The sequence below is a fragment of the Podarcis erhardii genome, assembly GCF_964252035.2.
Source record: "Podarcis erhardii genome assembly, chromosome: 13".
Classification (NCBI taxonomy): domain Eukaryota; kingdom Metazoa; phylum Chordata; class Lepidosauria; order Squamata; family Lacertidae; genus Podarcis; species Podarcis erhardii.
Window position 1 is genome coordinate 10,586,639 of NC_138502.1, and position 25,596 is coordinate 10,612,234.

The following is a 25,596-nucleotide window of genomic DNA, read 5'->3' on the forward strand; positions in this document are numbered from 1 at the left end:
TTTTAAAAGAGGAGAAAGGGGTGGGGAGGCAGTTACATGTTTTCTTCAAAATGTAAAGACATGTACAAGGTCCACATGAATAGAGCTCCAAATGGTGCCTTTCTCTGGGGCAACAGCATGCAGTGAGGAACAGGGGGATGCAAGGCCATGGGTCTAGCTGGAGGCCAGCAAATTCAGTGAAGTGCATCACAGCTATCAAGGCCTGCAAAGTGAACATGGGGGGGGGGGGGTGCCAGAGTAGACAGCAAATCATTCAGAACAGACAGATGGAAGCAAAGTCTGTTTGATGAGGGATCAAACACAAATGATGTGTTTCTGTTCAACAACCTATCTTTGCTCTTGTCAGCCACCCCAGTCTTGGCAATTTCCCCAGTCCTGTTGGCACCATTCAACTTTCAGAAGCAGAAGCATCCTTTGTTTGTTGAGTCTGCACTCAGTGCCCTACACAGAAAGCATTGTTTCTGTTCGTTGTCTGGATAAAGGGATTCAAACTGCCTGGGATAAATAGAGATTATATGGAGAATCCTGGGATTTGGACATTTCCGACCAGGAAGGATGTGTGTACATAGTCTAGGTCAGACTAGAAGTGCACTTCTGTTTTTTTCCATCTTGATAGCAGCACAATAATGAGCAAATCCTTTTAAGACTCTGGTACTTTGGAGGGTCAGAAAACTTCCTGTTCGACAGTGGAATTTGCTGCCAAGGAGTGTGGTGGAGTCTCCTTCTTTGGAGGTCTTTAAGCAGAGGCTTGACAACCATATGTCAGGAGTGCTCTTATGGTGTTTCCTGCTTGGCAGGGGGTTGGACTCGATGGCCCTTGTGGTCTCTTCCAACTCTATGATTCTATGATTCTATGAAAAAGGGTTTGAGTTTAGGATTGTCATGCTGAGGGCATGCGATTGCATTACTCAGCCTGGGAGGTCTAATGTTAAGAGGCTTGTTTCTGCCCTTCATATTCCATTCCAAGGTTAACCTTAGCCCCTAAAATAGCTATCCATAGTAGTTTTTAACTTCTAGGTTTCAAAAAGCCCTGCCCTTCAATTCTGACTCATTTTACCAAGAGGTGAAAGACACCATTAGAATGCTTTAAGGTGTGCCACAAAGAGGGAGTTTCTCAAAGCAAGCTTTTGTGTGGAATGACAACCTTAATCTGTGCAAATGACAAAAAATATGGATCCAAGAGCTGATAGTTATTCAGAACCACTACATCCAGAATAAAAAAGTGATTTGAAGAGTACACATTTTCTCCCTCTCTGTGCGTGTAGTGAAAGGTCTTTATGATTCTTATTTTATTTAGAGGGACAGAACAATGTTATTTGCCCAAGGTCAAAGAGGTGCTCTCTCTGCCAGCTCAACATCAGTTTGACAGAGAACACGTTTTCAAAATCCCAGTGAAAAGGCAAAGGAAGTGGGCTCCCTCAAATACAGTAATTGTCAAGTTTGTGCATGTTCAAGATAGAGATGAGCTCTTGCGCAAATTCTGCCAAAAATCAATGGAAGCCCCAGTGAAGAGGGAACAGAAGAATATATCTTTCTTTCTGGACTTTTCCAAGGATGTGATTTAAGCGCGCTCTAAATTTGTTAACGCAAAAGCCCTTCCTAGGGCAAAGAATGTGAAATACTACATTCAGTTCCAGGCAAAGTTTTGGGAAGTCCAAAGAAGCTATGAGATTTTGTTATGACAGAACTAATGTTGTCTATTATTTGTGCATTTCTTTTATAAAAAAACCTTAATAAATATTTATAAAAAAAACAACAAAGTTTTGTATTTCATATTCAGGTCAAACTCACAAAGCTTTGAATTACTCCCTTAACTAACTATAAGAGGATACACTGTTGAAGATAATTGTTTTGCTAGTATGGGCATTCTGCCAGTAGATTGGGGTATAAACAGTCAGCAGTGAAAATCAGCAAGAGAACATTCTATATCAGGTATAGGCAAACTCGGCCCTCCAGATGTTTTGAGACTACAATTCCAATCATCCCTGACCACTGGTCCTGTTAGCTAAGGATAATGGGAGTTGTAGTCCCAAAACATCTGGAGTGCCAAATTTGCCTAGGCCTGTTCTGTACCACCTGTTTATTGACTAGTGAAGCAGCAAAAGTCACCACCGCTTTTGAATAAAATATTAACAAGTCAGAGTCAAGCTGATCGGAAAGGAGGAGGAGAAAACTGAGCTCAGCCCACTCCAGAAGTCATTCTGTTTCTTTTTCCATTTGGATTATTTTTTCTGTTTTTATATTCAAAACTAGTTAAATTGGATAATCTGTTTTTTGTTTTCGTTATGTAACACTAATGTGTTAGGGGATTTTTCTGTCTCTCCTTATTTTTGTTCTGTTTTTTGTCTTCACTTTTTTATTCTTTCTTTTTTCTCTCTCCTTTCAACAACAATAATAATGAAATTGCTTGGTTATGGCTATTATTATGTATACAAAGCCAAATTATATAGAGAGATGTGTGTACGGTATTTGAGGTGTACAAATAGCAGGCTAAGTAGGCAGTGAAAACAGCACACCTAGGATGACTCTCTTGTGTCCGTTTAGCAGCTGCTACAACCTACTATGAGCTCTTGGAATAAGCTGGCATATAAAGAAAAGTCTCTTCCTCAATGTGAAGGACTGCCCACCTACACTTCCCTCCCTCCTGTGGAAATGCAGGATCAGGTCCTTGGTCAGCAGAGAATGCCGGTGGAGAAAGGTTGGGAACTAAGCCAGATAGGGAACAGATGGGAAAGGTGCAGCTGTTGGCAGGATAGTTCAGAGTTACTACTAGCTGCAGAGGAAAGGTGGGGGCAGATAGGGCCTGAATGGAGTTTCAATTTGACCCGAAGCCCAGAAGGGAGAAGGGGCTGGGAAGGAATTCAAGGCGCTGGCAGGCTAGAGGGTGAAGCGTAAGGCATCAGACTATGCCCTGCTGATTCTTCAACAAGGAACTGCTAAAGGGCATTCACTGGGGGAACAGTGTGTGATGTAACACCCTGTCCCCAATAAAAAAACAGTAAACTGAACACTCCCATGGTTGTAGCTATTTGTGTGCATGTAGAGAGTGACTGAGCACACAGACACCATGCCTTTTGATGAGTGAGGCAGCATCAGAAAGATGAATAGGGTGGACACCAAGAGTTTATTTAACCTGGGTTGCCAGATCACAGTCAGCTCTCTCAGACAGAACCTAAATCAAATCATCTGGGCCATTGTGCAGCACAAGAACCTTACCCACTGTCAGTACCAAGAGCAAAAACACAAAAGCACATGCCATTTCCCAGCCTCTCAAACACAGCAGTTGGTTTTGCAGACAGCAAAATGCACAGCCTTTAATTACCATAGTCATTGACAAAATTTGAATGATATTTTCATGAATAGGGCTGGTATCCAACTACGTAGCTGGCAGATCAGTAGCACTGGTACCACCTCTTGTTCACATGTCACTTTTCAATTGCAACTGTGTATAATTCAAGTAGGGACGCGGGTGGCGTTGTGGGTTAAACCACAGAGCCTAGGACTTGCTGATCAGAAGGTCAGTGGTTCGAATCCCCGCAACGGGGTGAGCTCCCGTTGCTCGGTCCCTGCTCCTGCCAACCTAGCAGTTTGAAAGCACGTCAAAGTGCAAGTAGATAAATAGGTCTGGCGGGAAGGTAAACGGCGTTTCCATGCGCTGCTCTGGTTCGCCAGAAGCGGCTTAGTCATGCTGGCCACATGACCCTGAAGCTGTATGCTGGCTTCCTCGGCCAATAAAGTGAGATGAGCGTCGCAACCCCAGAGTCGGTCACGACTGGACCTAATGGTCAGGGGTTACCTTTACCTTTATAATTCAAGTACAGTACATTTGATCACACAGAGGAAGGATGAACACACAAAGAGCATTAAAGTAGGTTGCTGCCTATTGTCAATACTGTAACTAAGAAATTCCTAACTGACAAATCTACTTGCCACTTTATTCCTTCCTAAGTAAGAAAAATGCCCTGGAGTCTATGTTCTTAATTTTCCATCTTCTGCAGCCTAGAGTCCTGCTTCATTCTGGGTTCAGATCCCTACTTTATTAGTATAAGAAAAATCAATGGGTGGCATTAAGCAAGCTGTTTCTCCAAGTTTGTAAAATAATTATTATTTATTGAATTTATATACTGCCCTATACCCGCAGGTCTCAGGATAAAATCGGAATATAAAACCACAAAGTACATAATCAAAATAAAAGCAACAACAACTCAATAACCCCCAATAAATGGGAATAATAGTGAGTTACCTTTTTGGGTGATAGGGAGCAGGAGGATGAGACAGACCACTTTACAGACTAATGTTAACCATTTCTAGACCAACAGCAAAATTAGGTGATAAATAAATGCTTGTTGTATTACTAACACCATCACATCCACTTCATGTAAGATTCCTTTCATTCTTTTATTCATCCATTTTATATACCACCTTTTCTCCCAAGGATCGCAAAGTGGTGAACATGGTTCTTTCCTTCCCATTTTATCCTCACAAAAAAACATGTGAGGAAGGTTAGGCTGAGAGACAACCCAAGGTAAGCTTCATGGATGAGTGGAGATTTGAACCTTAGTCTCCCAGGTCATTGTCCAACACTCTAACCACACTCTAACAGAAGTAAAAACCACAGCAAAAACCAGTGAGACTTTTACAAAGTCGTTTTAATCCACATAAAGTGGTTTTAATCCACAGAACTAATAAGAGACAAAGCTGTGAGAAAACTTTAGTTTAACAAATCAAAGGACTTGCTGGTGCTGAGAGAAGGATAACACTTTGAAGATAAACTATTCAGCCCAATTCCCACCCGGCAAAAGCAAGGCCTTACTAATAATGGGATGGAGAAGATAATGGAAAAGAACAGATATACAACCATTCTTAAGCTGGGACCAATAAGCCCTTTCTTTATATCTCAAGACTCAAAGCAACAACAAAACATGTGGATCCTTATGTATCTAGAACAGCACCTTCTTCAGAAGGAGCTATCTGCAGGCTTGGCAGAACTCCAAGATTTGCAGAAATAAATAAATAAAATGGGAATGGGGGGACACATCCAAAATGGCTTAACAATGACATGCTCAGTTGTCACAGAATGCTGGCTGACTCTTGGAGGGGCAGGGATGGAAAACCACCAGTCAATAAGGGTAATAGAACAGAGTTATCTTGCCTGGAACCCCAAACAGAAGCACTCCACAATGCAAATGTGTGGTTGCAATTCCTACTCATACAGTTAAATAGGAATCACAAGAAAATTGATACTGGAAAGCAGACAGACAGTACAGCATAGGAAAGAATGTAAAGACAGCAAGGTGGAGAAACCTAGAGGAGAAACCTACTCTAGGAGAAAATGTTACACAGGTATCACCTGTTTGGAACGGATATTTGGCCACCAGCTACATGCAACATTTGTGAATGCTAGAATGAATGCAAGCCTAAAGAGATAAAGAAGGGGATATCCTGAAACTTTGCTCAGAAGGTGAGATGCAGAGCAGCTTTAAGGGTTTTTTATGGTACTAGAAAATGTTGTTGCCTAATTCAACGTTACTCTAACGTCTAGATGATATTCCTAAGATTGCTTGGGAATCAGAACCTATAGTTTTCCATTGTTCTAGACAGCTTTCCTATCCGAGAGCTGAAAATAGCACCTAGGCGTCCTGGCTCTTTGTTACTACTGCGTGGATCCCCATTTCCTTCCGAAAGTGGGACAGAGAGCTCAGACCTGGCGCCAAACCTCAATAGCCTCCTCTAACCATTTGATTATATTTCTGTTCCACATCAGTAATCAGCCCCCTGGCATTCAGTTATTGTTTGACTAAAGGTCAAACCAGAGAATTCTAACAAAGAGTCTACCATTGGATTATAGAAGGTCAGGTGGGAGGAATGTGAATTAAAGCAACAGAGACACTGGGAATGCTACTGGTGATGAAGGGAAATCTGGCAATATCTAGAGCTGGAAATAAAACTAGAGGAGTCACAAAGGCTGCCTACTAGCAGACAAGAAAGGGAGAGTCTAGTAACATGGACTAAACATTACTTCTCCGTATCAAAGCTTCCCAAGGAAAAAGTTGGGGGGGGGGGGGAGAGAAGAGGGAGAAATCTCAGAGAAAGAGATCCAAGCTAACTTGCTTACCTGACCCGGCGGTCTCATTAGGTTTCCAGATCTGCCCTGTGCTGGCTCTTTTCTGCATGCCTTCCTGCACTTCCCCCTCATCATCATCTTCTACCTTTGTCACAGTGAACTGAGGCATGTTCAATGCAAAACTTTCTTCCCAGGCCAGAAACGGAAGAACTGAAAGGGTTGGTAGATCAGGTGACAGGCAACCCCTGAGGAATGGGAGGGATAGGGTGTGTGCTGGTTTGTGTGCGTGTTAGAAAGACACACCTCCACCAGTATGTGAGTGGATGCGTCCTGGTGTACGCATGCCAGAAAGCATATTTACCACATTGGTGCTAAGAGGATTATACCCTCTGCTGCCTTCAGTTCAGTGAGACAGGACACAGACAGCAAGAGAGCACTCATTTGCAGCAGCTACCTTTAAGCTAGGGCAATGAAGTAGCAGCCACACAGAAACATTTCCATTGTGGGCTGGGGAGGAAATACAACATGCCTGCAGGCGTGAGAGCTGGTTGGCAACTCTACAAACACCACACACAGGGTACTAGGTAAGGATGAAGCTGGGAGGAGCTGTAAAGGTCATGTAACAGAGGGCCAGGAACCAGCATGTACTTGAAGAATCCAACTATGAGTAATTATCAATTATAAAGCAAAGAATAGGAGTGACTTAGGTGTAGCCATACTAGTGGTGCCTGTGGGACAAGAAATGTACTCTACAAAACAAATTTAAGCACTTCAGCAAAGCAAGCCTACTCCCTACCAGAAGACTGTCTAATCTGGGCAAAATGCCTTCCCCCAAAGCCATAATGTGACTCACAGTGCATATGCCTGCATGACAATGGCAATTGAATGCAGAGGGGTCCCTAGTTGCTTTTAAATATTCCCAGAAGCATTGAGCAATTAGTACGGGGAGAAAATCCTCCCAGGTTATAGAAGAATTGTGGGCAGTAGAGAATCGGAGCTGGTGTTGTGATGTTCCTGGAACAGCATTTAGGTGGTTGAACCAAGAAAAAAATATCTGGGAGTTATAAATCCTGGGTAGAACCTCCAGTTCTTGGAAAAGAGTAGAAAAAGAAGAATAGAGGGGAGAGAAGAAGAGGAAGAAAGATAAGCGGTGTTTCTTTAACTTGGGTCTCCAGCTGTTGTTATACAATTCCCATCATCCCTAGCTAGCAGGACTAGTGGTCAGGGATGATGGGAGTTGTAGTCCAACAATAGCTGGAGACCTAAGTTTGAAAAACAGGAAGATAATGGAATGGGTGGGTGAAAGGTTAAGATATTTTTGCCTCTTCCCAGGTACAGTGGTACCTCGGGTTAAGAACTTAATTCCTTCCGGAGGTCCGTTCTTAACCTGAAACTGTTTTTAACCTGAGGTACCACTTTAGCTAATGGGGCCTCCCGCTGCTGCTGCGCCACCGCGCAATTTCTGTTCTCATCCTGAAGCAAAGTTCTTAACCCGAGGTGCTATTTCTGGATTAGCGGAGTCTGTAACCTGAAGAATCTGTAACCTGAAGCGTCTGTAACCCGAGGTACCACTGTATTTCAAGATACAAGTTTTCAGCAATTTTTTTTAAAAATTCTTCTTTTCTGACTCCACACAACCACCTAGCAGCCATATCTGTGGTTCACAACCTGCTCTGTATAACTGATGTACATTTTAAGTCTACTGGACAGAGACTGCAATACTTTTATATCTTTATATATAGCCTTTAGCACTCTAAATCAGGGGTAGGCAACCTAAGGCTCGTGGGATGGATCCGGCCCAATCGCCTTATCAATCCGGCCCACAGACGGTCCGGGAATCAGCATGTTTTTACATGAGTAGATTGTGTCCTTTTATTAAAAATGCATCTCTGGGTTATTTGTAGGGCATAGGAATTTGTTCATATTTTTTTTCAAAATATAGTCCGGCCCACCACATGGTCTGAGGGACGGTAGACCGGCCCAAGGCTAAAAAAGTTTGCTGACCCCTGCTCTAAATATTCATTTAGTAAAAGTAGCCACACTATAGTGGGCTAAAATAATTCAGGCAGGCAGCCAATCTAGAAAAGTCCAGTTGTTCCAGTTCTACTTTCAGAAATCTCACCCAAGCTATTTATACCTTCAAGATGCTGAGATTAGGACCAATGCCATAATCAGCTTAAAAGACAGCTAAACTGGGAATGTGAGGCCAGTACTGCAAACACTCAAACCAGCACATGCACTACACTTGTCAGGATCAGTGAGACTGGAATCATCTCCATCACTCATGGCTTTCAGAATGGATTTAGAGAGAAATATTTCAAATTGAAAGATGCCACCCAGTGAGTGGGGGTCGGAGTGGGGAGCAGAGCACTGTCTTTGCCAGATGTCATTGGTCAGAAGCGTGGCGTGGTCACCTCCTTTGAGGTGACAGGGGTGAACACAATGAAACAGGTTTATTTATTAATATTTCAAAAAAAAACCTCAGAAAGAAAGAAAGAAAGAAAGAAAGAACGAAAGAAAGAAAGAAAGAAAGAAAGAAAGAAACTCAAAGCAACTTACTACAGCATATATACACACACCATGAAATCAAATTAATTAAATGAATTAAGACAACCATCAGAAAACACCAGCATAGTGGCAACCCAAAATTTCCAAAAGCAACAAAAAGCAACTCATAACTCCCAACCCTCAAAAAACCGAAACAAACAAACAAACAAACAAACAAACAAAAAGACCCAAAGTGAAGGCACAGAGAAAGTAGTTTTTTAGTTGAGGTCCTTTAAAAACACTCAGGTTTGAGCCAATGCCTAAAACCATAAAGTGTCAGGATTTGGCAAATCTCAACTGGGAGGGCATTCCACAAGGTGTGCCCTACTTTTTGTTGCCATCTGCCAGGCCTTGGGGAGTTGAGGAATACAGAGAAGGGCCTCGGATTATTAAAGGAGCATGCAGGGAGGAACACATGGAGGGTGGTGGTCCTAAAGGTTGAGTTAATGACTGCAACGATGAGCTTCATAATTCATTCCAGTAACCAGTATGTTAGAATGCAATTACTCAGGGCAAATCCCTTGCTAAAAATTACTCTTAAAATCTAGCTTTTGCTTTAAGAAACGTAGTCTGTACCTGAAAAGGGAAGCTCTGTTTCTGCCTCAAGAGGCAAAGGAGCCTCCATTATGGAATTCAAGCTCTAGTACAGAAGTGACAGTTGCTACAATGCTTTCTTGAACTTGAAATCCATAAGGAAGGCTCCTTCTTTGCCTCTTGAAGCTGAAACCCAGCTTCCTTTCTCAGGTACAGGCTACAGTTTCCTGGTAATTCTACTGATTGCTGTCTCCTCCTCTGAAAATCTTTGCCATCCTGTCATCCCCCTATCACTTGTAAACTCCTTCTGGAAGTGTTAAGTCAGGAGATAATCAGCTAAAATGTTAATGAAAACCCCTCCTTCCTTCTTCCCTCAACTAGCCAAGATGTTTCAATGGCTTGAGGCAAAATATATGCTACTTGGCAGCGAGTCCTGGAAGATATGATTCCTTGTCTTGCAGGACTTTTCCCACCTGGCTTGGGTGGTTGGGGCCAACTGACTGACTCCAGCTACAAAGCTGAGGCTGCAAAACAGTCTCTTGGGGTGGAGTATTGTTTAGGGTGTTTTGTTTTGGGGGTAATGCTGCTGCTGTTATTGATATCATTTTTTGTATTTTTATCTTAGATCTTATGGTTTAGGTGGGAACTGTTTAATTTGGTTGTGTACTTTTTGATATTTTATTTATTGTTTATGCCTACTTTTGTTACATTAGTAATTATGTGGTTTGTTTTTTCATGTTGCAAGCCACCTTGTACATGGTTCTAATAATGGAAAGGAGACATACAAATAAAATGATGCATGCATGTATGTATTTTCAACTAGTCAGCCAGCCAGCCAGCTGGACAGCAGGCAGAAGATGTATTTTAGAAACCAATTCTCAAAAATTTGGAACAAGCTCTTCCTGGCTGGCAGTATTTTTAAAAAAACTTTGAATACCATCATATGCAACTATCAGGAAGACAGGATTTTACCCTGGCCTCCCATGTCCTAACCTGACAGTCTAAGAACACTATACCACACTGGCTCTCATGTGCTCACAGTCCATTTCATGTCTTTTCACTGGACTTCTCACCAGCGCCAAAGACTATTTCTTTACCCTTGCCTCAGCCGATTACTTTTTCTCTCTCCACTATTCCTATAAAGTCAAAAAGCTCACACTGCAAGCTGCTTTAACACCTTCAGAAGCCAACTCTTTGCCAGACCTTTTCCCTGTTCACTTGATAAATGAACTTTGTTCATTCATCAATATCACCAAATTGCATTCTTTCCTTCCCCCCTTCCTTCCTTCACTCACACACACGTGCACACCTGTAGTTTGTGTGTGTGTGTTTTTTGTAGGATGTCGTGCTCTTAAAGCAGCTTTTAGAATCATTACTCTTTATTGTTTTCTGCATATTCTAGTTTCAGAGAAAATTCTGGCTGGTTTGTATCCATTTTCCTAAACAATTTCCCTTCATTCCAGCTATGGTATGTATTTCTATGCAATGTTTTATTTATGCTAAATCTTTAAAACTAGCCTATTGTTGGTAGGTTGCTTATGAAAGCATGTGCCAATACTTTTTAATAGGTATCCTAATTCTCTTTTTAATATAATAAATTATTTGAATTTTATCTTTGCTGTCCTTTACTGCATTAACCCTCGGGAGCCAAATTCCAGAGCACAGCCAGGTTCAACGTCAAAAGGTCAGAAAACTAAGAGTTAAGGTTGCATGTGAGAACTGTAGACTTGCATGTACACTGCACACTTCAAAACATCCCTGTCACATGCCAGATGGAATCTAGATTGCCTGCAAATAAGAATCCCCTCTAACGCTATGATGGTTACAATATCATTGTCATGCATCTTCGACATGTTTGAGTCCCACACATCCCCTCTTCTTATAAAATGTAAGCACTTGTTCAAGATCAAAGTAGAGCTCATCAGAACTGGAGGAAAACTTCATCCTCAGAAAGCATAAAGGAGCCAGAAGTCCAGCTTGGAGACTAGAGCCCAAAATATATCTCCAAAAGAATGTTCTTTATTCGGAACTCATAAAGTTCCTGTGATCCTTTGGCAAGTTATTCTAACCAACAATCTGCAAATCACTACATATACCCTCTGATTATAATCTGGCTGTATCTTCTTCTGCTATTTCAGTGCTGGCTGTTCCAGTTATTCCTCCATTGATCCTTACTCCAGCTCTATAAGCATGTGGGTCCAAGCTAATGCCCCGAAGTGGAACGAAAGGAGACTGAGGTCAGCATGTCACATGCTGAGGAGAGCTATACTATACAGGTCTGAGTAAGTTCTGCCACGGTATGGAGTTCAATGACCCTCTTAACTCTCAGGACTCAAGGAAGCAAGGGCCAGATCCTGCTCTTTATTAATTACAAATTAAATACAGTCACCACCATGTTTTATGTCATTACCTCCAATTGCTCAAGAACCATGAGTTCAGCAAAAATTAAAACAGTGGGCTTCAAAAATAACAAAATGTTCTAATGTGCTGTTCTGTTTTAAAACTCCTAATTATGGTTCTTGTTTACTGTTTTGTAAACATTTGTCTTTATTGCTGCATCTGTTGAAACTGAACTCCCCTGTGGCACAAATATATTTCCACTGTGCAGCAGGAATGCTGGTCTGCAAGTTTCTCTCCCGTTGCCTTCTGTATTTATATCTGTGTAACCATAAATAGTGTAAACCTTTGAGAAGAGACTCTGAAATGTTTGCTCACAATTAGTTATTTTACAACCACTTCTCACTTCTGGTTATTATGTTTAATGTGTCTCGTTTAATGTTCTTGTAATATCAAAACTGTATCGGCAAATACTGAATGCAGTGTCATAAATTAATATCCTATATGTTGGTAATACAGCAGGCACCTATTTATGGTGCAGGTGTTCATTCATGTTGGCACTCCCAAGCACTGATCCCTAGTATTGATCTAATGAACTTTGGATAGCTCTTTGTATGGTTTGTTGTTATTTTATTGACTTTATTTTGTAAACTGACTTGTTTTTACAATGAAAGGTAAATTATTTTAAATAAAATCCTTAAAATCTGGTCATGATGGTACTTTCCCACATCCTAAGAACACTAACATACCTGGCAATAACTACCGGTAAGTCTTGATGATAAAAAACTTCTTTAAAACATCCATCCCAGATATTTCTTCCCCATATCAAAATATTTTCTTACAATCCTACACGTTTGCATACCCAGAAGGAAGCCCCACTGAGTTCAGTGAGACTTACTCCCAGGTAAGTGTGTATAGACAGTACCTTTAAAGACGTAGATGTGCCAGGTTGTTCCACAACCTAGCATTATCATCATTTTACTCCAATGACCTGGCACAGTTAATATAGCAAATGGAAATATTCACATGTGCCAGCTCTCCTTCCGTAACATTTTGCTGCAATTTACTTGTTTTTACTCTAGATTTGTTGTTTTATATGGGGAAAAATACTATATCCAGTATAATGGATTACCGTATTTTTCGCTCTATAGGACGCACTTTTCCCCCTCCGAAAATGAAGGGGAAATGTGTGTGCGTCCTATGGAGCGAATGCAGGCTTTTGCTGAAGCCTGGAGAGCGAGCGGGGTCGGTGCGCAACGACCCCGCTCGCTCTCCAGGCTTCAGGAAGCTATCCACAAGCCTTTGGAGCGTGGCGGGAGTGCCCGCTGCGCTCCGAAGGCTTGCGGATAGCAGCCTGCAGCCCGAAGCCCAGGGAGCGCTGCGCAGCCGCCCTGGACTTCGGGCAAATATCCTCAAGCCTTGGGAGCCCGGCGGGATAGCAGCCTCCAAACCCGACCTGGTTTGAAGGCTGGCGGTGGGGGAAAGCACCTCTTCTCCCCATCGCCAGCCCCACAAGCTCGGGGGACAGCGGGGAGGCGGAGCGCCACTTTCCCGCTGTTCCCCGACCTGGTCTTTGGGGCTGGTGGTGGGGGAAAGCAGCGCTCCCCCCCCCCGCCAGCCCCAAAGAGCAGGTCGAAAGAACGCACCTTGTTTTAGAGGGGGAGAACAAGAAAAAAAAATATTTTTTTTCCTGTTCTCCCCCTCCTATGGTCCGGTGCGTCCTATGGTCCGGTGCGTCCAATAGAGCGAAAAATATGGTAAATAACATCTCTCCGTGCTACTTTTACTAACCTATTTAGAAAAAAAGAAATTTAAGAAAGATGTTCATTTTTTGCTATAGAAATACTTGGTATTTTAAAAATTGGACCATCTTCAGTCCAATTCTACACATTCACTCAGTGGAAATTATTCTTAAGTATGTATATAGAGGGCTGTAGCCACAATCAGTTTTTTGCCGCAGTTTAGCAGAATATCAAATTATTTTCATCTTCTCTTGCATATCTTTCTTAATTACTATTTTCTTCATTTTCTTTTCTTCACCTGGGTATAGACTCAACAGCTCTGACACATCCCATCTCCTGACAACATTTAAAGTCCTGAAATGTAGCCATTAATTTTTCATTGATAATTGAGATACTGTATGTCATACACTCACCAGTGCATAGAGCTATTTTCTATTATTTTCATTTATTAGATATGACTATAGCAGAACTTTAAAACCGGCATCTTCACAAAGGTTAAATACCAGCGATGAAAAAGGGTATTATTCTCTTAAGTTGAAAAGTTATTGATGTTCATTTACCTCTATTCCTGTCAAATGTGCACTGTACAACAGACCTATCCAAACATGTTACCGTTATAAAAATAGTTTATCAATTTGCAACATTTTATCAATACCTACTTTCTCCTTTGTCACAATTCTCCTTCGTTTCCCTGCTATTGGCACTCATATACATAAATACTGTATGAATGCCTCCCAAGTTACTTATCCACACACACAAAATTACTAAGCTTGTCTAAATCTCTGAGTCTACAATTGTTAGGATTAATTTTATTATTAAACCACAACCAGAGTTCTCCATTCAGTTTGGACTGCTACAGTTGATGAAAAATGTTGGAAAGCTAGAAAGGCTGGATTAGTATGAGGAAAGACTAGAGCAATGATTCCCAACTAGGGGCCATATGGCCTTCTGGAGGCCCCCCCCCCAGGATATACTAAGGGGGCCCCAGGTGAAAAGTGTGTAAATGGGGGGGGGGCAAGAGGCTAGGAGGCCACAGAGGGAAGTGAGAAATGAAGGGGGGAAATCCTGATTGGCTGGCTACCTGCTTGGCCAGTCACAAGTGGGTAAGAGGCTAGCCCACCAGGGTCTAGCACTCCTTTTTGGCATGTGCATTTGCTTTGAGCAGTCCTGGTTTGCTTCCCGCGGGAGAGGGTGATCGCTGAGGCTCCCATTTTGATCAGTAGAGCCCATGATCCAGAACCCCCAGGTCAGGCAAGTGTGGTGGTGGGGTAGCAATGGGTAGGGCTGGACAAGCCAGAGCTGCTTGTTGCTGCCGCTAGTGCTGGGCCCGTTGGGCAATCTACTCCAGCGCCTAGTGGATCAGCGCCTTTGGATGTTGCTGAGGGGCACAGGGCCCATCGGCATCGTTGGCCTGGCTCTGCAAGGCGCAGGGGGAAATCCACCCCAGGGCCTAGCCGAACGGGGTCATTTGGTGCTGCTGACTTGCATCTAGTAAATAACACAGTGTCTAGTTAGAAGATAGCCGCACTGGGTTCAGTGGGTCTTACTCCCAGGTATGGATATGTGGGGCTATAGTGTTTTATCTAGGCAGCCTAGGCTCCTCCAGATGACAAGATCTTTTTGCACCAGGTCAGTGAGGACCACTTGCTTTTTAAAATTCTCCCATATATACAGAACTCCCTGTGTGCCTTTTGGACTGTATCTGTACGTTTCCCCCTCTGTGTCAAATAACTGGGGTCAAATAAGTGCTTTACTTTTTATAACATATGGAAAATGGATCTCCTTTGGGAGGTTCTGGGCTCTCCTTCCTTGGAGGTTTCTAAGCAGAGGTTGGATGGCCATCTGTCATGGATGCTTTAGCTGACTTTCCTACATTGAAGGGGGTTACACTAGAAAGATGACCCTTGGGGTCCCTTCCAGCTCCATGATTTTATGTTTTTCTGCTTCAACAATATTTCATTATGTTCCTAGAATTTTATGTAATCGTATTTTGTATAAATTATAAATAAAGCATGTTCTATTTACAAACAAAACATTTAAATAGCTACCTTTCTACCAGTTGGATGTGGGGGGGGGGAGGTTATGGGCATAGCCAGGATTTTTGTTGGGGGGGGGGCAGAATCTCAGATTTGTATTGATTTGTACTTATTGGGGGCACAGGAAAGAAACAAGGTCGGAAGAGGGCCATGGTCAGAAAAAGGTTGGGAAACACTGGACTAGAGCCTTTCTGTAAGTTTTGGCCACAGAAGAGATTAAGCAGGATGAAATGCTAAAAAGAAGAGATGCCCATTACAATTTCCTGAGTGTCTACTGAAGTCAGTCTTGTCTTTTGTCATTTTGCCTATTTACAGGAACACTCACACATCAACATGTTAACAAAATGGACACATTCAAGAGTACCTGCTGTGTGCTGGGCAGTGAAATCAGTCTGTGACACAAACAAGGGGGGGGGGGAATTCACTCACTCTACTGAACCATGACACTTGCATGACTGCTTCTCCATATACATTAGCAACATTTCCACTTGATCCACATTAGGCAATGTATAGTCCAGCCACCTAAACTACTGTACCAATTCACAAGCTATCATGTTATTTGTTTCATTTGTAACAATTAGCTCAGAGTGTTGTTTATCAGAAGAACCCTGTAAATTAGGTTAGGCTAACAGTTACTTCCAAAGGATGTCAAGCAGTGAGATACACAGCCACTACATTGTTCATGTATTGTTTTCCATCCCCAGCCCATGCTATCCTAGAACTGCAGGTACATTTGTGATTCTAGTTAAGATACTAGAATTTTAGGCGTAGGCGTAGGGTCATTCTTCTGCTTGTAGAAAGCATCTGGATTTATGGCTGCCCATTTATTAATGATGAAACAACACTACTACTGTTCAGAATATTAAAAAGCTCTTTGTCTTATCTATTTAGTTCTCCAAGAGTCTTTACAGAAAGCATCAGACTACTACAAAGGGCCCTGTATTTACTGCTGATTGCAACAGGTGAGCTTTTTGTTCTTACTAACCCACGGGAATCCTAATGGCTCAACAAACTAGCTTCCTAAAGTAAATACACAGATGGCCACCAAATGTTTAAGTGTCCAGTTTCAGTTTTGTCCTTCCAACTTCCCACTCTGACTAAATCTGGCTAAATCCAAGAGCACAAAGACCAAAGGCAAAGCCAGGACAGAACATAATCTTGGTTCTTGGAGAAGTCCAGAGTAACTCATTTACTAATGACCTCCCTGAGCCTAAGTGAATCAGCTGAGTGTGAGCTTTGTCCCTGCATACTCATCTTCTAGCTTCAAGAACAAGGATTTTGTAGGTCCTTCTTCCTTAGGTATATAGGACATCCACATACAGTCTATTGGACTTGTTTCAATTCCATAATTTTGCAACTAGTTCTTTTGTGAAAATCTAGATGACATCTAATGATAGACAATGTATGGGAAAGTGAAATTATGCTGCAACTTGCATACATTTACTCAACAGCACCATATTCATATTTCACAAAAGGCATCCATTCATCTAAGAAGTGTAAGATAGGTAAGAGAGAGAATAAAACAAACATAAACTTCTCAGGACATATTCTCCAAGTTACTACAGGCTGATGGGCTAACCTTTCATGTGCTTTGAATACTTCTTTATCCACAGCGCACAGGGATGTGGCATTCCCCTCACAAGAGGCAGCACCAAAGGGGCATGTGAACTCTCTGATCTAATGGTAGGGATTGGGGGCTAGAGTGCACATCTAAGAAACAACAGCTTTCTCCACTCTGGGGTTCTGCTGAGCATATGAAATGAAACAGGCGTAGGCAGCAGCAGCCAAAGAGCTTCTTGTTACAGGATCAAAGTGGGGGAGAAAACAAAAATGGGGGAGGAAAGCAGATTGTTATCTGGCATAAACAAAGAACAGAAGAAGTACGGACACCAGATGCTATTGTCTGGGAAATCTGTGTGGACATGATTAGGTCATAGACAAAATGGCATTTAACATGTGAGCTAGGCAAATAAGCAGAATTCCAGCTTTCAGATTTAATAAAGAAAGTTAGCACTTATCTGTTTGCACCTATCTGCCAAAGAGACATATTACTGGAAATGGCACTCTCCATTCTTTCCCAAGGTATCCACCAGGATAAAATTAGTACTGCCTCTCTTAGAAGCACAACAGGGTCCTCGGAGTATTCCAATATGACTTCCCTGAACACAAGCCATCTTGTGCAGAGAAAATGGGGAGTATTTTGGACCGGAATACAAAAAATAGTGAGCAATGGTAGGCTAAGGTGTTTGCTCATGACAGAAAAATGCCCATAGAAATATCCAGGGCCATACCTAAGTGCAAATTAAGAACAAATGTAAACAAAGCAACCTTTACATACAAATTTACAAACCTGCGTCTGGAAACCTGGGGGGTCTTTGTGTCCTGAAAACCAAGCTTTGCAACGTCTGTGTGTACATGTGCACACCTTCCCTAATTGAGTACATATGCTTATATAAGTTATTATATGTTAACCAAATTCTGCATATGTAAATAAGTCCCAAGAGTATATGGGGGGGGGGGTGGAACTGACAAATGTAAATTAAGATGTACTGGGGCGGGAGGGGGGGGGGAGAGAGTAATACTCAACCAAGACTAAAGAATTTGTTTTCCCACCTACATAGAATATGGCTTTCTTTTACACACATCCTTGACTTGAGGAGCCATCACCCTCATTGCCAACCTCTACAAATCACAAATATTTTCACAACAAGGACACAGCAGCAGAGAGCAGTTTCCCATTTGAAAACGACAGCCGGTATCTCTGAGGAGATAAACCAGCCTAGGCGGCAGGGACATGGAGTCCCTGAAGCACCGGCTGGCTGGCTATACAACTTATCTAGTCTGATACATGTGCATTTGGAGTTTGGGGGAGAGAAGGCTTTCTGGCTTCATTTACAACTTCAGAAGGGTTGGGTCTCCAATGATAGGGCATTTAACCAGAAGAGAAAAATGACAAAACAGCAGGCACTCTGTCCATTAGGGGGGAAATCCAAAGAGCAAAACATGTTTTTTGCAGGATGACCTACATTTACAGCGTGGGTCTGCATATAATGTCAACATGATCTGAAAGGAAGAGGGGGCAGGAGTATAAATGACTGCTGTAAACTGATGCCTAGAAAATCAAGTGTTTGAGTGGGGGAGGAAATAGTGATTGGCTGATGTAGTACCAGCAAATGATTCCTTAAACCTGAAGGGTTAGACTTTCTGAGACATTGACAATATGCAGGGGAGAAAATATGCACATTAATGTTCAGCTAAGATAGAAGCAAAAGCTGGTCCACCAACTTCCACTTGTTAACATGCCTCAAAACTGTTTACAGCCCTAACCTAAATGCATTTACCTGTGGAAAAAAATCCCAAAGATATTGCAATTATTGCAGGGCTGCAATAAACTGGAAAAGGTGCCCTCAGCGTTCTGACTGCAATAGAAGGTGAGGTACACGTTTTCTAATAAATAAACAAAACCTTAAATGCTACCTTGTCCAATGCTTCAAATATAGGTCAGGACCATTTACAGGTCATGTCAATGCCCCTGCAACCTATGACACAATGTTTTAAGCCAATAAAGAAAGAAGAAGAACGAGCAAAAGAGTATAAGAGCATCAGGTAACTGAAATGAGCAAGTAATGGGATTTAAATTCATTTAATTGTCCTTAAAACACACATGCAGAAGCTGTGAGCCACCAAGCTGAACACAGCCCACCAGTTATACATTGAGGGGGGTCATTAATCTCCTGTTTCTACTGCTAGGATTTCAAAAAGTGGGGAAGGAGATACTGAGCATATGGCAGGCCACAATACACGCCTAGTGAGCTGTATCCAGCTTGTTGGGTCACAAGCTGTGCAGGCCGAGCTTAGAGTCACAGCCTAAAACACCATCAGCTATGGAAGACCTACTAAAGCATGCACATGAACCTGCAAACATGCACGTAGGTCCACAAACTAAGCTTCCAGACTTAGAGTAATGCCCTAAAACCGAAGGAGAGGTGAAGCGAAAGCCCACATACTATTTTGATATTATGATGTAAGCCAACCCTTAGATTTGATGGGAATGAGTCCAATTGTTTCCTGAGGTTACTTTAGATCAATTGCTTTTTTGCAGGTAAGATGTAAAAAAGCAAACTAGAAAACAAAGAATGATGCATAGAGATGAGGTATGGTATAGTGGCAGAAAAGGAGCGAAATTGGCAGGCATATACAAAGAACAAATTACAGGTTGCAATAATTACAAGGGTTGCCCTGAAGTGCAAGTTTTTTCTTTCACAAGCATGGTGGAGCCATCAATCAGCCTAGGATAATGGTTCCCAATTACCTGAGGACCCCCTTTTTCAAAACTCAAGCCACGGGCACCCTACTTTTGACAATGTTGTTATCTCTATGGTAGCAATGGACCCCTGGTTGGGTTATGTGGAGCACTGGCCTAGGACCATCTGGAGAGGCCTTAACCCACAGTGGTGGGCAAAGGGTAAAAGTCATTTATCTTCCCACATCAGGGCCCCAATCTGCTTGTATCTCCAATGGCTATTTGTGAAAGAAAAATCCTGCATTTAAGGCAAACTACATGACTAATGCAATTTATGATTTAGCCCTAACTGCTAAGAAACAGAAACTAAAACCTGAAAGCAGTGATGCTCCCCTTGGGGGAATATCAGTTCTAATAATAGGCAAGGGTATGACTAACCAAGTCTGGATGCTACTGTGGACCCAAAGTAAAAGTTCCAGGGTTGAGACACTAATTCCCATATTTCCCTTCCCTCAGAGACACATGATGAGATTAGAAACTGAAGGGATTCCAAGCCACATGACAGACTAGAATCCTCCTGAGCCTAGAAGTCATCAGCTCAAGAAGAGCCAATCTCACACCTATCTACAATGATTCTGGTAAAATATACTGTAGTTCATGAAATCTTTTGTTGTTTTTTAGTCGTGTCCGACTCTTCCTAACCCCATGGACCAGAGCACGGCAGGCACTCCTGTCTTCCACTGCCTCCTGCAGTTTGGTCAAACTCATGTTGGTAGCTTCGAGAACACTGTCCAACCATCTAGTCCTTTAACAGTAAATCTGTTGTCTTTAAGGGGCCATAATAACACCCTTCACTGTTTTATATCTCTGTCTGTCCACTTTGTTTTAAAGGCACAAGAGCACAATCAGTAAAACAAAAAAAAGGTGGCCACTGGCAAGGCAATAGCACCAAAGACGCCACCAGATATTAAATATTCTTTAGTATTGACTCCTGTGAGTTAATTTTATAACCATTGATCTTATTACCATGCGTCAGCAGAGTCACAGATTCCCTTGGTTTTTGCCTACAGAAGCCAGATGCAAGGTAGAGTGCAGGTTTTTTGCATATAAGACATGTACTGCATTCATTTCTGTAGAAAAGAAGGAAACAGCACAGAGGGTATTTGAATGGGAATTTGTTTTTGTTCTTTGAATAACAAGTACGTCTATGGAAGAAGTGTGACTATGGTGTGGAAGGATAGCTATGGGAAATAGTTCTCCCTAAGAAAGTAATCCTACACACAATAAGCTGGTGTAAAGTTAAGGCAGGATAAATTATGTGTTAATTAGTGTTTGATTACATCACCCTTGTGTCAGCTTAATTTATGCTGGGTAGCCAGGTCATGTAACTGAGCTGAACAGGTTTATGTTCCAGTCTAAGTGCCCCCTTACCCCCTAGTCCTACCCCAGAATGTCTCGTTTTTTTAAGGCTTATGCTGGCTTAAGATCCACTGGGCCTGGCTCGGCTGAGCTGGGCCCTGGCTGAGCAGGGATGGGAGATATACCGGTGTACCTTTGGCTGAGCCAAGGATGGAGAGCAATGTCAGCATAGCCCAGCTATCCTGAGAACCTCCTGACTCAACTACAGATCCCCTGGATCCTAAATCTGCTCATTCCAGTAAATCTTGATATGATTGCTGCCTTAATCAAGAAAATAGGTGCAATAAACTAGGACATTTAGCTGGGTAGCTAAATATGGATAAATAGAGAGGAATCAAATTTACAGAAGCTTTCCTACCAAACTGCCCTGAGGTCATTCTTGCTAATCACAGTTGAGCAAGCAAATTGATATTTACAGGTCTCACTCCACCTATGGTACATTTTACTGTATGTATATCATTTTCAAAAACTTTCCCATCCCAATTTACATCAACTGCAAACAACTTTATTATTTCACAATCTAGTGAAGCATTTCTTCATTCTCATCTTCAGTTTTTTGGGGGGTGGGGCCAGGATCATGCTACTGTCTCACAACCAACACAATCCAGAATAAGGTTGGGGGGTGGGGGTGGTGTGTGTAAATGAATAGAGTGTCCTATCAATGCCCTTTTATGTGCACGTATCTCAAAAACTTAAAAAAAAAAAGTGTCTCTGAAGTATCTGTCACAAGATTAGTAAATCTTACAGATCAGAATCTGGCTGAATCTACAAAGACTGTTGATAGTTTAATGTTGCTATTCATAAACTCCACAGTAGAAGATGTGACTAAGTCAGTGGTGATAGAGCAAAGACCAGTCTGACCTCAGACATATTCTGTCGTTTTAAAATGCATGAGACAAGGAAATCAACAAGATTAGGGGAACTGAAATTCTCCAGAGTCATTTCCCATGAGTCTTGCTCAGCAATTCCTGGCACAAAAAAACAACAACAAAACTGAAGAACAGATAATCTGAAAAGCTGGACAAAGCAGAAGCACAGATACCCTCAGAAAGAAACTATGGCTTGGGGGGAGGGAATTACTTTGCATGTTCCCCATTTTAGAAAATAGGAAGCCAAGAGCTGTTCCCAGCAAGAAGGATGAGGAAATTTTGGTAGTGAAGTATTCTGTCTGCAATACAGCCAAGCCCTTGACATAAAAGAAGGGGCCACATCAAGGTTATGTATTTTGGAGAGGTGAATCAAAAAAATCCACTCGTGTCTGAAAACACCATCTGCTAGAAAACAGTTGATTCAAAACACATGCATGAATTATCAGACCCACAGGAGATCCCCCTCCACCTTCAGTCCCACCTTGCATAACCCAAATCACAGAAGATAGCCTTTTGTATCTGCAGCACAGCCAAGATTTGAGCAGTCCTTTCTGGAACTTCTAAGCTGTAAACTCTATTTAAGCTTTGTGCACCTCCATCAAGTCCCCAAGGTGGTAATAGGTAGAATTCTCCATTAACAAGGTTGCCTCTACCATTCAGATGTCCCCTCTCCCACCCAATATGCCAAAGACAACCTACCTTCAGCAGCATCTGTGCGGGGATTGGTAGTCTTGTCAGTGGCCGGCTCAGCTGCTTCAGTGGCCAGTGAACTGGTTGCTCTAGAGAAGTCACTGGCACCCTCGCTGCGGGTTGTTTCAGGGACACTTTCTCTGGAGCTGAAGCGGACGCGGGAGCTGGAGCGGGAGCTGAGGTCTGGGCTGGTATCTGACAGGCCTGGGATATCATCTATTTTAGTGGGAGTGACCATGAACCGGACAGAAGCCATCTTGACAGCAGGAATGGAAGGGGGGAAATAATTACTTCCTTGGTGACTTTAATCAAGAGTTTCCTGGAGTGCTAAGCAGGAAGAGGAAGAAGACCACCCAAAAGAGCAGACACCAACAAGGTTACTAAGTGCTCTCTCAAGAGAAAGATTCATGTCTCGCATTTATTCACAAACGGTCAGACACAACTTTGTATCTAGATATCAATGATTATCAGATGTATTTTCCACAAGCAGAGCTGAAGACTTAGTGAAGATGCTACCTAAGATTTTGTCAAGACAACAATTTTCATGAGTGATTAGTCTTAAGATTCCCATTTATCAGGCAAGTAAGGCAGTTTCCTGTTCAGAGGGAGCCTATGGATCTAAAGGAACGGTGACTGTAATCTTTGTCTACCAAAGGGTCGCACTGCAAAACTCCTGGAATTAACGTGAGTTGTAACAGACTGTCGCACAGATCCCGGTTAAGTTTTGTTTATGAGGCAAATATCTTTTGGCACAGCAAAATGCATAGAGGTAATTTCTTCCCGCCTGGGAAAATCTCAGTGCAAAGATCTGCAAAGCACACAAAAAGGCTAGAGGGTTCCTTGTGAAAGTTCAATAATAATCCACTTGTTTTCCAGTGTGACATGCAAGGAAAGAGGGTTTTCTTCATTGCTAATATCCCTTAGAATTCCGGCTTGGAAACAATTATTAAAGAACCTTCATATCTCAGTCCAAGGAGAAGCAATGTCCCAGTGCAAGAACTTTGAAAACAAAAACAAACAGAAAGTGCTGTTATGATGTTGTCCCTTGTAAAAGTAATGCACAATTACTTCACAGGCTTCTGGTGGCTTTTCAAAGGTCCTGGTATGAGAAGATAACCCCTGGATGGGGCCTAGTACAAGGGTTTGCAGCTCCCCAACAGCGTGAAAAAGAACGTTATGTTTCTTAGGTGGTCCTGGAGAAACAGAGTGAATATAGATATAAGTCTAGTGTCTTACACAAAATTGAAACTGCAGGGATGAGTCATTTCCACACAGGGACCCCGTGGTGTGTATTGCGCCAAAGTTCCCACACTTGGGCACACACATGCTATCCCATAAGGGCTCAGGGGCAGGTTCAAGACAGCGAGAGCAAGACTGCTCCCGGAGAGCCAAGTTTGGAAGCATGCATGTGCCACCCATTGTAACTCCAGAGGCAAGAGGAAATGTCAATTTGGCAGGGCGCTCAAGAGCGCAAAGGGGTGCGCATCTCCTGACGGGGGAAAGGGGGGGGGAATGCTCTGTGAACCAGCCGAAGAGGCAAGCGCATCAGAGAAGGCACCCAAGGACTGCAAGCAAGAGGGTGGTGCAAGGCTGAGCAATGCCAAGGGCAGAGAGGCAAAGGGTGCGAGTGGCAGCATGCAAAGACCTCTCCAGCTTGTGCCAGGTGTGCAGGGCGAGGGTAGGTGAGGCGAGGAAGCTCTCCCTCACCCTAGCAAGCAAGCCTGCCCCACATAAATTATTAGCCCCCCACCCCCCCAAAAAGCTTAAGTGTGAGCCACTGTGAGAAGGTACAATAACTCTTGGAAAAGGTGGGGAGGGAAAGGAGGTGCAGAAGAGGTGTGCGCTCCACACCTGCCCCGGTCACTGTGCAGAAATTGGGGATGTTTAAACTGCGCGTGCGCAGCCCTGTCTCTTTCGCCACCGCCACCACTAGCCCCTGGGTCGATGGGAGCCCCCCGAGAAAGTAAGAAGCGGCAGTTAAGTGACCGTTAATTGTTTACCTCAGGCGCGCGCTCCGCTGCTGCTGCTGCTGCTGCTCTCGGAACGTTCCGAGGGGTCCCTCGCGCGCGTGCGTGCGTGCGCGCGCTGCCGCCTCGGCCGCCGCTGTTATGATCGCCGCTGCGGTGGCGCCGGCGGCAGCTTGCAGGCAGCTCTAGCTCCTGCCCGCGCGCGCAGCTCCACTGCCGCTATCTCAGATGCCGGCTCGGAGGAGGAGGAGGCGGGCAGCGGGCGGGCGGGCGGGGGCGGGGAGGTGGGGTTGGCGAAGCGTGTAACTCTCCTCGCTTGTCCTCATCCTCCCCCGTGCCCCTCCTCCTCGCCCGTGCGGTTGATTCCCCGCGCGTGCGCAGGAGCGAGCAGCGGCTGCTGTTGCTGGGCTTTCATCTTCTCCTCAGAAGAACCGGGGGCGGGAGGGAGGCGGGGAGAGAAATAATAAAAATTATGACAAAAATAAATAAATATTTTTTTTGAATGGCTGGCCCTGTGCAGTGTGGCTTCAGGGCAAGACTGCGCCTTTACACACACACACACACAACCCCAACACAATATATATATATATATACAGTGGTACCTCGGGTTACAGACGCTTCAGGTTACAGACTCCACTAACCCAGAAATAGTACCTCGGGTTAAGAACTTTGCTTCAGGATGAGAACAGAAATTGTGCAGCAGCAGCGGGGCGGCAGCAGGAGGCCTCATTAGCTAAAGTGGTACCTCAGGTTAAGAACAGTTTCAGGTTAAGAACGGACCTCCAGAACGAATTAAGTTCTTAACCTGAGGTACCACATGTGAAATATAAGGCTTGTGGCACCTTTAGAGGCAAGTGGCATGTTTTATTTGTGCCATAAGCTTTCATGGACTGCTGCAGTTGTGTGAATTTGAGGACGTGGGCTGCACACTACAAAAGCTTTATACTGTAAAATATTCTTTTTTGCTGTCTATCGTTAAGATGCCGCAAGGCACTTTCCAGTTTTCATTTAATTAATATTTATTGCACCTTCTTTTTCCTCTCCCAAGGATCTCCAGGCCGTGTATCTGGTTCTTCCCTCCCACCTCATGTAATCCCAAACAACCCTGTGAGGATAGATTGCTACTGCAAACACAGTTGATGGTTGGC

At 43.2% G+C, this 25,596-nt stretch overlaps 1 protein-coding gene across 5 annotated transcripts in view; it reads right to left on the bottom strand.

Moving 5' to 3' along the window:
• SLC12A6 (solute carrier family 12 member 6) overlaps window positions 1–24,697 on the bottom strand; it is a 44,110-nt gene extending 19,413 nt beyond the window's left edge. For 2 of the 5 annotated variants that reach the window (XM_081835384.1, XM_081835382.1), the window contains exons 1-2: window positions 24,482–24,697; window positions 22,491–23,674 (exon numbers count right to left, since the gene is read on the bottom strand). In XM_081835384.1, the coding sequence (XP_081691510.1) occupies window positions 22,491–22,737 (247 nt within the window). In that variant the 5' untranslated portion in view covers window positions 22,738–23,674; window positions 24,482–24,697. Of the gene's footprint in view, window positions 1–6,115; window positions 6,296–22,490; window positions 23,675–24,481 lie in introns of those variants that run through there. The other 3 variants (XM_081835385.1, XM_081835383.1, XM_081835386.1) reach the window with 2 other exon arrangements.
• Window positions 24,698–25,596: the final 899 nt, after the last annotated feature.